The sequence below is a fragment of the Lethenteron reissneri genome, chromosome 24 (assembly GCF_015708825.2).
Source record: "Lethenteron reissneri isolate LAM-NWPU_2019-01 chromosome 24, ASM1570882v1, whole genome shotgun sequence".
Taxonomy (NCBI): Eukaryota; Metazoa; Chordata; class Hyperoartia; order Petromyzontiformes; family Petromyzontidae; genus Lethenteron; species Lethenteron reissneri.
The window spans coordinates 1,611,739-1,625,698 of NC_083802.1; the positions used below are offsets into that span (position 1 = coordinate 1,611,739).

The following is a 13,960-nucleotide window of genomic DNA, read 5'->3' on the forward strand; positions in this document are numbered from 1 at the left end:
TTGTATTTTATTTTTTATTATTTTATTATTTCCCTTCTACGTGACTTTACCGAAAGAACCAAGAAAATGAATCCCTGCAGTCACGAAAGCTTTAAATCAAAATTTAGTGTCAGAGTTTTCAAGTTTCAATTTTTCAAGTTTTCATTGATTAGGTACAGCCCTGTTGGTGAGCCATGCGGCTCTGAAGTCGGGTGCAACCGCAACAAACAAAACATGAACGGAGAACATCTTAAAGCGACGACGCGCATCAGAAAAATCCCTGATAAACCAGCAAATCTTCCCCCCCAAAAAAACACCGCTGGGTGCAAAAATCCCAGAGAACGCCAAGAGGCGAACAGGACAAGGGCAATGCAATATAAGAGCATTCATAGCTCGGGGTGAGCAGCTTAACAAGTATAACCCGTAAAAACAAAGTTTTTCACTATAAATCTTTTATATGCGTGGCGGCTAGAGTCCTCTCGTCCTCTGGCTTGAGATGGCTACCACCTATGGGTCAGATGATTGCATTGCACCATTAAGCAATTGGTAATTAAATATAATATTTTTGTCCTAAAAAGTGTAGAATTTTGGAAAAAAATTTCACGAACAATAATTGTCTCGCACAACGAGTCTGTGTGCTAAATGTCAGCTCGATTGGATCACGGGAAGTGGGTTAAAAAACGACCGAAAGATTTGCACGGTCGTAAGCAAGCAAGCGAACTTAATATAAAGGATTTAAAAATGGGATTTTTTATACCAATATCAAAGTATGACAACGTAAGAATAGGTGTTTTACGCTTTCTGGCAATAAAACAGGATTTGTGGTAAGATGTTCTAACACCAAATAGAGAGCGTTTGCAAGAAACAAGTCTGCATTAACCACACGAACTTGTGGTGAACTTGCAAAAATAAACACGCCCTGATAATATATGCATCTTAACACCTGAACATCTTCCTTGCAAACGGTTCCTGTTTGGCGTTTGAACATCCTAACACAACTCCCGTTTTATTGTCAGAAAAGGGTTAGAAACCTATATTTTTTAATCCTTTATATTAAGTTCGCTTGCTTGCGTGCTTGCTTGCTTACGACCGTGCAAACCTTTCGGTCGTTCTTTAACCCACTTCCCGTGATCCAATCGAGCTGACATTTTGCACACAGACTCGTTGTGCGAGACAATTAATGTTCGTGAAAAATTTTTCCAAAATTTTACACTGTTTAGGGAAAACAAATTAAATATTTAATTACTAATTATGTAATACTGCAGACAATCATCTGACCCATAGGTGGCAGCCATCTCAAGCCAGAGGACGAGAGGACTCAAACCGCCACGCATATAAAGGATTTATAGTGAAAAACTTTGTTTTTACTGGTTATACTTATTTTCAAAGCAAAAACCACCACCGTCTGAATGAATGAATAAATAAATAAAAATCGCGTTCTCGCGTTCAGCTTTGTCCTCGGCACGACCCGTAGCCGAGGACTACGTCATCACCCGGCTCAGCCAGCTGGGTCGCGTGTTCGGCCTCTCGCTCCCAGTGCCCCCCTCGCTCCCAGGGCCCCCGTGAAGGGGTCAGGGCTGTCTGTGAGTCCCCACTCACCCCCTAGGTCCCAGGGGGTTGCGACGAGCTGGGATGCCTGCCATGCGCTGCTACTACGAGGTGCTCGGGGCGGCGAGGAACGCGTCGGACGAAGAGCTCAAGAAGGCCTACCGGCGCCTGGCGCTGCAATGGCATCCAGGTACACACGGGGGGCACAGGTACACATGGGGGGCACGGCGGGGACCCCTCTCACGGGGACCCCTCTAAGGGGGACCCCTCTCACGGGGACACGGGGACCCCTCTCACGGGGACACGGAGACTCCTCTCACGGGGACACGGAGACTCCTCTCACGGGGACCTCTCTCACGGGGACCCCTCACGGGGACCCCTCTCACGGGGACCCCTCACGGGGACACGGGGACCCCTCTCACGGAGACTCTTCTCACGGGGACCCCTCACGGGGACCCCTCTCACGGGGACACGGGGACCCCTCTCACGGGGACCCCTCTAAGGGGACCCCTCTCACGGGGACACGGGGACCCCTCTCACGGGGACCCCTCTCACGGGGACACGGGGACCCCTCTCACGGGGACCCCTCTCACGGGGACCCCTCTAAGGGGACCCCTCTCACGGGGACACGGGGACCCCTCTCACGGGGACCCCTCTCACGGGGACACGGGGACCCCTCTCGCAGGAACCCCTCTCACGGGGACACGGGGACCCCTCTAAGGGGACCCCTCTAAGGGGACCCCTCTCACGGGGACCCCTCTCACGGGGACCCGGGGATCCCTCTAACGGGAGATCCACGGAACCCCTCTCACGGGGGACCAATGGAAACTCCTTTTCACGAAGGCCCCTTTCAAGCGTGCCCAGGGGATCGCTGTCAGTGGGACGCGTGGACCCCTCCTCCAACGGGGATGGGACTCGGGAAATCTCCAGAGGAGACCCAGGGATCAGGGACCCAGAAGCATTCCCCAGGGCCAGATTTCCCAGCGAGACCCAATTCCGATTATAATTACTGACCAATTAGGGACCGATTATGTTATTGCGCCTGCTAGCGGCCCTTGCGATGGAGAGCCCAAGCAAGACGTGTTCTGCGTGTTGGTGTGTACACGTGTTGGTGTGTACACGTTGGTGTGTGCGCGTTTTGGTGTGTGCACGTGTTGGTGTGTACACGTGGTGTTGGTGTGTACGCGTGTTGGCGTGTACACGTGTTGGTGTGTGTGCGTGTGTTGTGGTGTGCGCGTGTTGTTGTGTGCGCGTGTTGGTGTGTGCGCGTGTTGGTGTGTGCACGTGTTGTGTGCACGTGTTGTGTGCACGTGTTGGTGTGTGTGCGCGTGATGGTGTGTGCACGTGTTGGTGTGTACACGGGGTGCTTCAAAACATTTTTAACACTTAAATGGGACTATAGTTTTTAATGGAAAGAGAACGGATAATACACTGTAACATGATAACAAATGTCTGTTAAGAGCTCAAAAAGTCAAAGTCTCTTTGTGTAGGTTAATGTGTTAACGTGTCGGCGAGCCTTCGACGCTTCACGTGGCCTCAAGGTGCACCGAGCCTGGCACATACGCCGTGGTGACGTCAGTGCCATTTATTGGCGAATTACAGTTATATTAATGTGTGTTTAATTTTATGTTCATGTGTGTGCGTACGTAAGTCGACACGGCCTCAAATGAGTACCTGGTGTAGTGTGTAAAAACATCGCCACGGGGGAGACAAAGGCGGCCAGGCGTGGGGCTGGCCACCCAGCCCCTCGTGTGCCGTGTCGGCTTTCATAGGTGCTCGCAAACAGCACTTGCCCCAACAGTCTATTCAGGCTATACGGGGCATCTTTGTCTTTGTATATTAGTGGATGTTGATGTACGTGACAATGAGAGGTTCGTGGTTCGAATCCCGCGGCGGCCCTGGTTAATACTGCGGTGTGTATTGACCGTAATCTACTCGCAGTCCCAGTCACTCGCAGTGGACGATAAAGATCCACCGATGTCATTGGGAAGAGTAGGCCGCTGTGTGCCGGAGTCCGCATCCAAATTCTATTACACCGCAAATTACTCAATTGGGATCGCACAGCAGCAGCAGCAGCAGTCATTGCCCCCTTCTGGCAGACTAATGCCCCCAGGGCACTTCCTGCAAATGAGACTCCTGGTCCGGTCTTGAGTTCTCACTTGGTTACACAAAGTAATCTTGAACCTTTGTCCACGTGTGCCAGACAAGAACGCCGACAATGTGGAGGAGGCCACGGAGACGTTCAAGCTGATCCAGGCGGCGTACGACGTCCTGAGCGATGCGCAGGAGCGCGCATGGTGCGACCCGGTCACCACCGTAGCCACCACCACGGCCACCACCACGGCCACCACCACGGCCACCACCACGGCCACCACCACGGCCACCACCACGGCCACCACCACGGCCACCACCACGGCCACCACCACGGCCACCACCACGGCCACCACCACAGCCACCACCACAGCCACCACCACGCCTCCATCACCACAGCCACCACCACGCCTCCATCACCACAGCCTCCACCACCATACCAAACACTACAACCATCACCATAGCCACCACCACAGCCTCCTCCACCATAGAAACCACTACAACCACCATCACAGCAGAGGTCGTAACCCGGTACCCGATACCCGTACCCTACCCGATACCCGGCTACCCGTACCCAGCTGGGTACGGGTAGCCGTTTGCGACCCTGGTGCGGCCGGGTACGGGTAAGGAATCAAAATCCGTTTGCGACCTCTGCATCACAGCCTCCACAAACAGCACTATTGAAGCTGTAATGAGGGTTACTACTCTGTGGTTGAGCGCGAGAGCAAAATCCACGAAACGTAAAAAACAGACCACCTCGTTGCTCATTTTCTTTTAGAGTTGAACATTTATTTAAAGTTTGTTGAACATCGACTGTGTCATGCCCCCTGCAGTGATGGTGCTGATGTGTGTAGTGATGGATGTTGCTGGATGTGTTTGTGGTGGTGCTACCGGTGATGGTGCTGATGATGCTGACACTGATGTTTGTGGTGATGTGTGCGGTGATGTGTGTGCGGTGATGTGTGTGCGGTGATGTGTGTGCGGTGATGTGTGTGCGGTGGTGCTGCGGTGTGGCTGCAGGTACGACGCGCACAGGAAAGCCATCCTGCAGGGCGCCATGTCTGGCGGGGAATTCTCCGACGACAGCCTCGACCTCATGCCATACTTCACCGCTTCCTGCTACAGCGGCTTTGGCGACGACGACAAGGTGAGCCCCCCCCCCCACTCCTGCCTCCCACCAGGGGCCCCCCAGACACCCGTCTCCTGCGCCAGGTCACTTGCTGCCAGCTAACACTAAATCAACGGTGTGAAACATTTTCCTTATCGAGGGCCAAATCGGACTTTCTCAACTGCCCTTAGTGGAAATCGCACACATACAGTACAGTCACGCGCCCTTGCAGTGACTGAGTGTACGAAGATTAGAAACAGTGTTGGTCAACAAAATATTCCTCTCTAGTACCCGATCAGCACGGATGAGATGCTAGCAGCGACGGATAAATGTTTGTGTGCGGGCCCGTTTTGAAGAGGCCATATATGGCCACTGCGCCCCCCTGCAAAACATGGCGAACAGGCCGTACTGAAGCTACGTGTCGTGTGGAACGAAGCCTCCGGCCGTGGGTTTCCTCCTCCCCTACGCTAAACCATCCCTGTCGTCTTGTCGCTTCTCTCCGGAACCATCTGGGTGTGCCGCAGGGCTTCTACACCGTCTACCGCGGCGTGTTTGAGGAGGTGGCGGAGGAGGAGTTCGTGGAGGACGACGCCGACGATGAGTTTCCGCCGTTCGGAGACGCGGGCAGCGACTACGAGACGGTAACCATGACAGCGGTGGTGGGGGGGGGGGGGGGGCGATGGTGCTGCATGGTGTTTATCGTGATGGTTTGGTGGAAGTGTGATGTTGCTGATTATTTGATGCTGGCAGTAGCGCAGCTCGTGCAGTTGCATCGTGATTGTGCAGCTAATGGAAGTGTGATGGTGGTGTTGGTAGCATTTTTGACGGAGGCGCGACTGTGGTGCGATGTTGGGTGGTACCTGTGGTCTGACATTGGCTCCGGTGAAGATGCGACGGCTGATTGTAATGATGGCATGGAGGCAGTGGTGCTGACCGTGTGATTGTGCGTTTGGTGTTGATGGGGTGACGGCGCTGTGCAGGTGGTGCACGTGTTTTACGCGTACTGGCAGAGCTTCAGCTCACGCCGCTTGTTCTCGTGGAAGGAAGCCTACGACACGCGGCAGGTCAGTCGCTCCCTCATCCCTACACCTCCCTTCCTCATCCCTACACCACCCTCCCTCATCCCTACACCACCCTCCCTCATCCCTACACCTCCCTCCCTCATCCCTACACCTCCCTCCCTCATCCCTACACCTCCCTCCCTCCCTCATCCCTACACCTCCCTCCCTCATCCCTACACCTCCCTCCCTCATCATTCCACCTCCCTCCCTCATCCACCCCTAGGCCTACCTCCCTCCCTCATCCCTACACCTCCCTCCCTCCCTCCCTCATTCCTACACCTCCCTCCCTCCCTCCCTCATCCCTACACCTCCCTCCCTCATCCCTCCTTCCCTACATCCCTCCCCCCCCTCCCCACATCCCTCCCTCATCCCTCCCGTGGCAACGGTTCGGTCCCCGTGATTAACGTTGGATGCACGGCGGCGCAGGGGAGCAACCGGTGGGAGAAGCGCGCGATGGAGAAGGAGAACCGCAAGCTGCGGGAGCGGGCGCGGCGCGAGCGCTCCGAGGCCGTGCGCGAGCTTGTGGCGTTTGCGCGCAAGCGGGACCCCCGCGTCGCCGCGCACAAGCGCGTGCTGGAGGAGCGCAACGCCGAGAAAGCACGGCGGTCGCAGGAGGCGCGCCGGCGGCAGAAGGCGGAGAGAGCCAGGCACGTTGCACACGGGAAGACGCACATCGGAACACGTGCATTGAAAGTGCACGTGCGGCGCACTCAGACACACCGTGTGGGGAGCGGTAGTGACGCGGTTAGCTCGCTCTCCTCAGAACCCCGGAGACCCGAGTTCGATTCCCGCAAACGATCAACACCCATGACGATTTTCTGAATCGGTCCTGACCCGTCCCCTAGGTCGACTCAGCCTCAAATGACTACCTCGTGCGGTTTGTAAAAAATATCGCCACTGGGGAGGCAAAGGCGGCAGGGCGTGGTGCTGATCACCCACCCCCTCGTGCCCTGCAGACCTTCATAGCTACACGCCAACAGCACTTGCCCCGCCAGTTTATTGAGGCTAAATGGGGAACTTTTGTCTCTGTGCGTGTTTGTCTCTGCTTGTGTGTGTGAGTCCGCCTCTGTGTGCATCTAAGTGTGCAACACAGGCAGTGCGCATGTACCAGTAATCTCATGCAATTGACCAATAACTGCTGGGTTTGTCCCGTGACCTCTTGCCAACGGTGAGGGCCTTCCACACTTGCCGCGACGGCCTCAAAGCGCGCCTAGAAATAGCACAAGCCCTGCTAGCGACGTACACGCGACCTAGTGGCGAGTAGCGGCCGCTCATGCTGTTGTTGTTGCATCGCAGGCTGGCCGAGGGCTATGAGCAGCCCAGCTGGGTGTGTCTGGATGGGCTGGAGAAGGAGCTGGTCGCCCTCGAGGCGAGCTACCAGCACGAGTTTGGGGAGGAGCCGGCCAGCGACGGGGATGACTCCGGCCAAGACCCAGCCACGTCCGCAGAGCCAGGTCACCACCGCACGTGGCACCCGGCGTAACACCACGGCACCTTGCCAGTGAACTTACCGGGAAAACTGGCACCCACCCAGCACTACCCGGCTTCCCTACCAGCGTTCCATCACACATGACCCTGTGCTGGCTCCTATAAAAAAAACTTAACTTTTTTTATTTTACCAGGTAAAGCCCACCGAGCTATATTACTCTTTTTCAGAAGCGATCTGGCTACAATTGATAGCTCAACGAAGTGGCTTATCACGTGGAAATGTACATCAGCCAAATACTCTAAACGCATGTTGATTATAAATGTGGAGGGAAAAACTGGAGGACCCGGAGAAAAATCCACACGGCCACGGGTAGAGAAACATGCAAAAACTCTAGGTTGGCATCAAACCCACGACCTCTTTACCAGGCGAGATAGTTGACATCTATCCACCGCAGCGCCCTGGGAGAACCCCTGCCGTGCATTCTCTGTGCGGGACTCATGCGAGCAATGCGCCCGCCCCTCTTCCCTCCCACGTTTGGCGTGCAGAGGAGGCTGCACGGGACTGGGAAGACTTTGAGCTGTATTGCGCGGCCTGCAGCAAGGCCTTCAAGAGCCTCAAGGCGTGAGTACTACTCCTGTGCAGGCCCACTGGGGCGTGGGGTGGTGGTGTGTGTGTGGTGGTGGTATGGGAAGCGGTGGCGCAGCGGATCACGCGCTGCTATACGAACCCAGCGACCCAAGTTTCGATTCGCGCTCACGGCCAACACCAGTGACGATTATTTGAACCGGTCCTGGGCCTCCCCTAGATCGACTCGGCCTCCAATAAGTACTTGATCCGATGCGTAAAATATCGCCACTAGGGAGACAAAGGTGGCCTGGCGTGGTTCTGGCCACCCACCCCCTCGTGTGCCGTGCTGGTCTTCATAGGTGCTGATCACAGTTGATGACGGGGGTTGCGGTGCACGCGGTGCGGTCTCTCGTGTCGTGGCTCAGGAAGGAGAACCACGACCGGTCCAAGAAGCACCGAGACAACGTGGCTTGGCTACGGCAGCAGATGACAGCCGAGGAGTTCGCGTTCCTGTCCGGAGCGGGGCCCCAGGTGCTGCCCTCACCCGTGTCCTCACCGTGCCCTCACCGTGCCCTCACCGTGCCCTCATCGTGTCCTCACCAAGTCCTCACCGTGTCCTCACCGTGTCCTCACTTGTCATCATCCTGACCACACCGTGACCTCACCGTGTCCATGTCCTCACCGTGTCCTCACCGTGCCCTCACCGTGCCCTCACCGTGCCCTCACCGTGCCCTCACCAAGTCCTCACCGTGTCCTCACCGTGTCCTCACCGTGTCCTCACCCGTGTCCTCACCGTGTCCTCACCGTGTCCTCAACGTGTCCTCACCGTGTCCTCACTTGTCATCATCCTGACCACACCGTGACCTCACCATGCCCTTCTCACCTTGTCCCTACCATCTGTCTTGTGTTATCCTTTATCCTAACTCTGCTGTTGCTGCTCCCTATTGTGTCATGGAGGAGGAGGGAGGAGGCCTTAAGGGGGAAGTTGCTGATGTTGGAGGTGGGAAAGATGATGGAGGTGATGATTTGGAAGCTGAGGATGCTGATGATGGAGATGATGACAACGACGAGGACGACGATGATGATGATGATGACGACGGCGATGAAGAGGAGGAGATGCCCAAGACTGATGCGAGGAGACGACGGCGCCCAGTGAAATCCGCTCGGAGCACCGATGATACTCGCCACGCACCGCACACCCCCAGCACCGCACCCAACCTCGAACCGCACATCCCCGGCACCGCCAGCACCGCGCCCAACCAAGACACCGCACAGACTAACGGTACCGCACACGCAGACGAAATGGCACACGGCGACCACAACGCCAGGCCCGACGACCACGGTGCACCGTGCCTGGCACCCGCCTCGGAGGACTCCCCAGGAAGGGAAGGCCCCCCGGGGCCACCAGAGGTGGCGGTCAAGAAAGAGGAGAGGACTGAGTCCACGAGGGAGGAGGGGAAGCGGGCGAGGAAAGGTGGCGACGCAACGAGCTCCAGGTGAGGCCCATGTGACGCACACAGCACGGAGACATTGGGGTGTGCAGAGGGGTGGTGGGCACGCGGGGGGGGGGGGGGTGCCATAGGCTAATGGAGAGACTCTGTCCGCAGGGAGGATGGACGCAAGGGCAAGAAGAACAAGGATGTTCCCCCGCCCAGCGAGCCCGGCACCAGCCAGGTGCTCAACACAGCTCACCACAACAACCTTGCCACCCTCTCCACACAGTGTACTGTCGGCAACACCCTCACAAACCCTCACTTCACACCACAACCTCGATACACTCTCGGCACACTGATCAATGCCCTTCGTCAACATTTACCCCACAACCTCACGACACCACCTCCAATACACTTCTCCACACTGCTTCGCACACACACCCTTACCATTTTTCCCCATTACGGAACCCACGCCGCCACGCTCACCCGCAAGTCTCAACACACCCGCGCCTCGCTCACCGCAGCCACACCACCCACGCTCACCACAGCCACACCACCCGTGCTCACCGCAGCCACACCACCCACGCTCACCGCAGCCACACCACCCATGCTCACCACAGCCACACCACCCGTGCTCACCACAGCCACACCACCCATGCTCACCGCAGCCACACCACCCACGCTCACCGCAGCCACACCACCCATGCTCACCACAGCCACACCACCCGTGCTCACCACAGCCACACCACCCGTGCTCACCGCAGCCACACCACCCACGCTCACCGCAGCCACACCACCCGTGCTCACCACAGCCACACCACCCGTGCTCACCACAGCCACACCACCCATGCTCACCGCAGCCACACCACCCATGCTCACCGCAGCCACACCACCCACGCTCACCGCAGCCACACCACCCATGCTCACCACAGCCACACCACCCGTGCTCACCACAGCCACACCACCCGTGCTCACCGCAGCCACACCACCCACGCTCACCGCAGCCACACCACCCGTGCTCACCGCAGCCACACCACCCATGCTCACCACAGCCACACCACCCGTGCTCACCGCAGCCACACCACCCACGCTCACCGCAGCCACACCACCCATGCTCACCACAGCCACACCACCCGTGCTCACCGCGCCACACTTAAGCCGCCAGCATGACCCGTGTATGTTTTCCGGTGCCACTGCAGGAATCTCTGGGCTGCGCCAGCTGCGGTCAGGATTTCTCTTCCCGGAACCGGCTGTTCCAGCACCTGCGTAGCACCGGGCACGCCGCCCCCCGCACCGCCGAACCCACGTCCCCCACGGCGCCAGCAGCACCCGGCAAGAAGGGCAAACACAAGCGGAAATAGCCGCACAACCGCCCCCCCCCCACCCGTCCACCTCTTAACCAGCCTTGTTATTATTTTTGCGGAGATAAACCCTGCAAAGTCACGGCGTTGCATGTGCAATCTGTGGTGGTGCTGTGTGGTTGTAGAGGGGTGAGGGTCAATTCTTAGTGAAGGTAGGGTGGGGTGGTGGCCCAGCTGGGAGCTTTGGCGCCACCTGGGCCAAGCGGATCCTGTCGTTTCAAATGCTGCTGCTGCTGCTCTGGAGAATCGTACTGCAACCCATCTCTCTCTAAGCTCGCGAGAACGTGGACCGCTTTCACAGAAAGACACTCGCCACACAGTAGCGGGAGTTTGTTTATTTTCATATTTGCTTTTTTTTTCGAATCACTGTCTTGTGGCTGTCATTGGGGGATCGGAGCGGTGAGAGTTGGCTCGAGTAGGCAAGGTGAGGTGGTGTGAGTAAGGCTGATGGATCGAATGGTGTGGATTTAAGTAGCGTTGATTGGGCTTGGCTCCTTGTGCTGGGGAGATGGTGTGGCGTGGCTGGCAGGTGTAGTTGAGTCCCTGTTGAACAGGAGCACCGAACTCTGCGTCACACAAGCAACGTGATGTCGTTCGAATAATTGACGATCCTGTGCTCACTCTCACGTTGTTTAGTGGCCTAACCTCCCCCTTTGTTTTATCACTAATTCCACTGTCATTGTTTCCATGAACCTGGCGCCATTACACCTCTGCCCATGCTAAGGACCCGTTTTATCCCTGCCATGCTCAACCACGTTGGTTCACGTTTCTCTCTTCCTCCTTCCCCCCCCCCCCCCCGCACTGCTCCTCCACCTTAGACCTCCCTCCCCCATCCTCTGTTTCTCAAGTTGCTATAACCTTGCCCAAATCGAGACACTTGTTCTTATCTGCTGTGCTATCATGAGTGTCGTCTTTCTCCGTTATCCCCATCTCCGAAGTCTCCGTAGCCTGGCCTCAAGACCAGTCGTGCGTTCGTTCACATCTGTAATTCAAAACTAAGTGCTGCTTTGTTGCTGTCCTACGCTCATGTTCGGCCTTTTAAAAGAAAAAGGTGGTTTGGGTGTGGGGTGGGATCGTTGGGTAGCCACTTGGTGTAGCCACATGGTGGTGGTGGCCATTTAGGATGGTTGCAGAATGTGACTAAGTGACAGTTGTGGTCGTATTGTGTGGCTGTGTAGTGCAGTTAGCTGGTTTTACAACATGGTGTGGCCAAATGGTGGCGGCGGCGGTGTAGTTGTAGTAGTCGGCTGGTGGAGTTGCGTCGAGTGGCTGTGCGGTGGGGGTGGCTGTGCGGTGGCACGACCGGGTCGAGGCGGCTTGGCGCTTGTGTTGGCTGCTCAGGGCCGTGTGCATCACCGCGAGTGCAACATCCACGTCGGCAGTGGTAATGCACATGGGCGGCTTGATGCGGAACACCTGTGGCACCAGGACACACACCGATCCTGTGATGCTGCCATCGCCACAAGACCCCCATCCCCACTCGAAGCCCCTCCAGCCCGCAACCGCCCCCCCCTGACCTCACCTGTCCATAGACGCCGTCCTTTCCAATGAAGAGCGACATTTCCCTGCAGTCCTCCCAGATCTCGTTCATCTGCGCCGCCCGAAGTGGCGTCCTGCTGGCCTGAGCAAGCGCACAGCGTAGCGGCACTCGAACACGGCGCGTGTATGAGGCGGTGCGCACACGCACCCTGCGTTTGCATTCATCTGCATGTGCGCGTCTGCAATCGTACCTTGTCGGTGACGAGTTCAACAACAATCATGAGCCTCTTGCGCGCACGTCCCCCACCACCTTGAACTCGTCACGGAACCGAGCCAGCCCTGCCAGGAGCCGCCCCCCGTCCTCGGAGCACACAGCCGGGCTCCCGTCCTCCTCGATGACCTGCGCACGAGCACATGGACGGGGAGACACGTGGAGATGCAACAGGGGACACATGGCGGTGGGGCGGGGGGGACATACTGGGAGACATGTGAGGACATGGCAGGACTCGTGTGGTCTCACGGGGATACTGCCGAGCCTGTGCTCCACAGTACGGAGTGCAACAACCGGGAAATGCTTTTAAGTTTTTAATTTTACGAATGAAGATTGATGTGTTAATATTGGTTAAGTTTCCAAGTATGCACAAATGCATTATTTAACGAAGAAAATATCACAGGTTATGTATATTTACAAAGCTGGAAGCAAAACATTATTTTTGCAATAAACTGTTTGGTCCAAAAGTGCCAGACTTTTCTTCCCTCGATTTAAGATTAGTACTCGAAACTCACGTTTTACGCTCTTGCTGAGTGCAGGATAAATGCAGGATCTGGAATTTTACAAAAATTCGTGAACGACGTCGACTCAATGCACAGGGATGTTGCAAGAAGCGAGGAAGCCCCATGGGAAAGAAGAACCGGGTGTCGGGGCACTGAAGAACCAGGGTGGAGACCGAGAGGCAGGCCTCGCAGGAGGTGGATCGAAGTGGTTGGGACCAAGGTTGGAGTGCACGTGGAGATGATGGCCCAGGACAGGAGCGAGTGGAGAGCGGGTTCCAGGAAGGCAGAGCCCACACGAGAGGGGAGATTCCAGGAAGATGGAGGATCTTTATCCTCCAGATTGACAGGCTTACAAGAATAGAGACTGATGCACTTACATTGAGGCTTACATAGTGCCATAGACCTACTTAGATATCCTGATATTTACATAGTGAAACAGATACCTGTAGACTTACATACAGAATATAGACTTACATAGGCTTACAATGAGACCCACATACTTAAAGATATCTATATAATTACGTAAACCCTTGCAAATTACATCATCCATCCCAAGGGATGTTCCCAGTGAATGTAAAAAAAGGACAGACTTCCATAGAGACCCACAGACTCGCACAAGGCCCATAGAGTCTCATAAAACCCCATGTCTGTATGTTGAACTTTTTTCGCTCCATACGTAGATTTGCATAGACATGAATCAAGATCCATATTACTACTTCGAGACCCTATGCTTCCATACAACCCAACACATTCGGCAATAACATTGTTGCCTTAAAGGGAATATACAGTAGACAGGATGACCCAAAAGTAAGGACACGTGGGGTTATTTAACTAAATTTAACACTGGCATGAACACATTGTTTATTCTTTAAGTTAATATGTTATCTATTATTGTTATTATCAACGTTTCTTCTTTTTCAGGTGACATTTAAAAATGGAAATAGTTTTTTACCAAAGACAAACGAGTTCCATTTGGGTTGTTTTTACTTATGCTAAATAAGGACGCTGTCATCTTTACCAACAAAATCCCGAATTAATTGCAAAAAGAAAATGCATTAATACTAATAGCATTTGGTTTGAACATTCGTTAAAATAAATTAGATAACCCTATGTGACTTGTTAAAATAATA

General features: G+C 55.3%; 1 protein-coding gene across 2 annotated transcripts; it reads left to right on the forward strand.

Moving 5' to 3' along the window:
* Positions 1-1,486: 1,486 nt before the first annotated feature.
* Positions 1,487-12,788, forward strand: DNAJC21 (DnaJ heat shock protein family (Hsp40) member C21). Of its 2 annotated transcripts, none has more exons than XM_061557927.1 (12): positions 1,487-1,717; positions 3,731-3,824; positions 4,639-4,765; positions 5,251-5,367; positions 5,707-5,790; positions 6,214-6,434; positions 7,084-7,241; positions 7,762-7,837; positions 8,209-8,314; positions 8,741-9,279; positions 9,391-9,457; positions 10,416-12,788. In XM_061557927.1, exons 1-12 carry the CDS (start codon positions 1,612-1,614, stop codon positions 10,575-10,577), a joined length of 1,857 nt encoding a protein of 618 aa, XP_061413911.1. In that variant the 5' UTR covers positions 1,487-1,611; the 3' UTR covers positions 10,578-12,788. The 2 variants fall into 2 exon arrangements, with proteins under 2 accessions (XP_061413911.1, XP_061413912.1); XM_061557928.1 differs by having other exon boundaries at positions 8,744-9,279.
* Positions 12,789-13,960: the final 1,172 nt, after the last annotated feature.

Bases quoted from the DNA above. Each gene is read 5' to 3' on its own strand.
- DNAJC21 (XM_061557927.1), top strand. From the start codon at position 1,612: ATGCCTGCCATGCGCTGCTACTACGAGGTGCTCGGGGCGGCGAGGAAC. The intron at 5,368-5,706 runs GTAACCATGACA...GGCGCTGTGCAG, and splicing joins CGGGCAGCGACTACGAGACG to GTGGTGCACGTGTTTTACGC. The intron at 7,242-7,761 runs GTCACCACCGCA...TTTGGCGTGCAG, and splicing joins AGCCACGTCCGCAGAGCCAG to AGGAGGCTGCACGGGACTGG.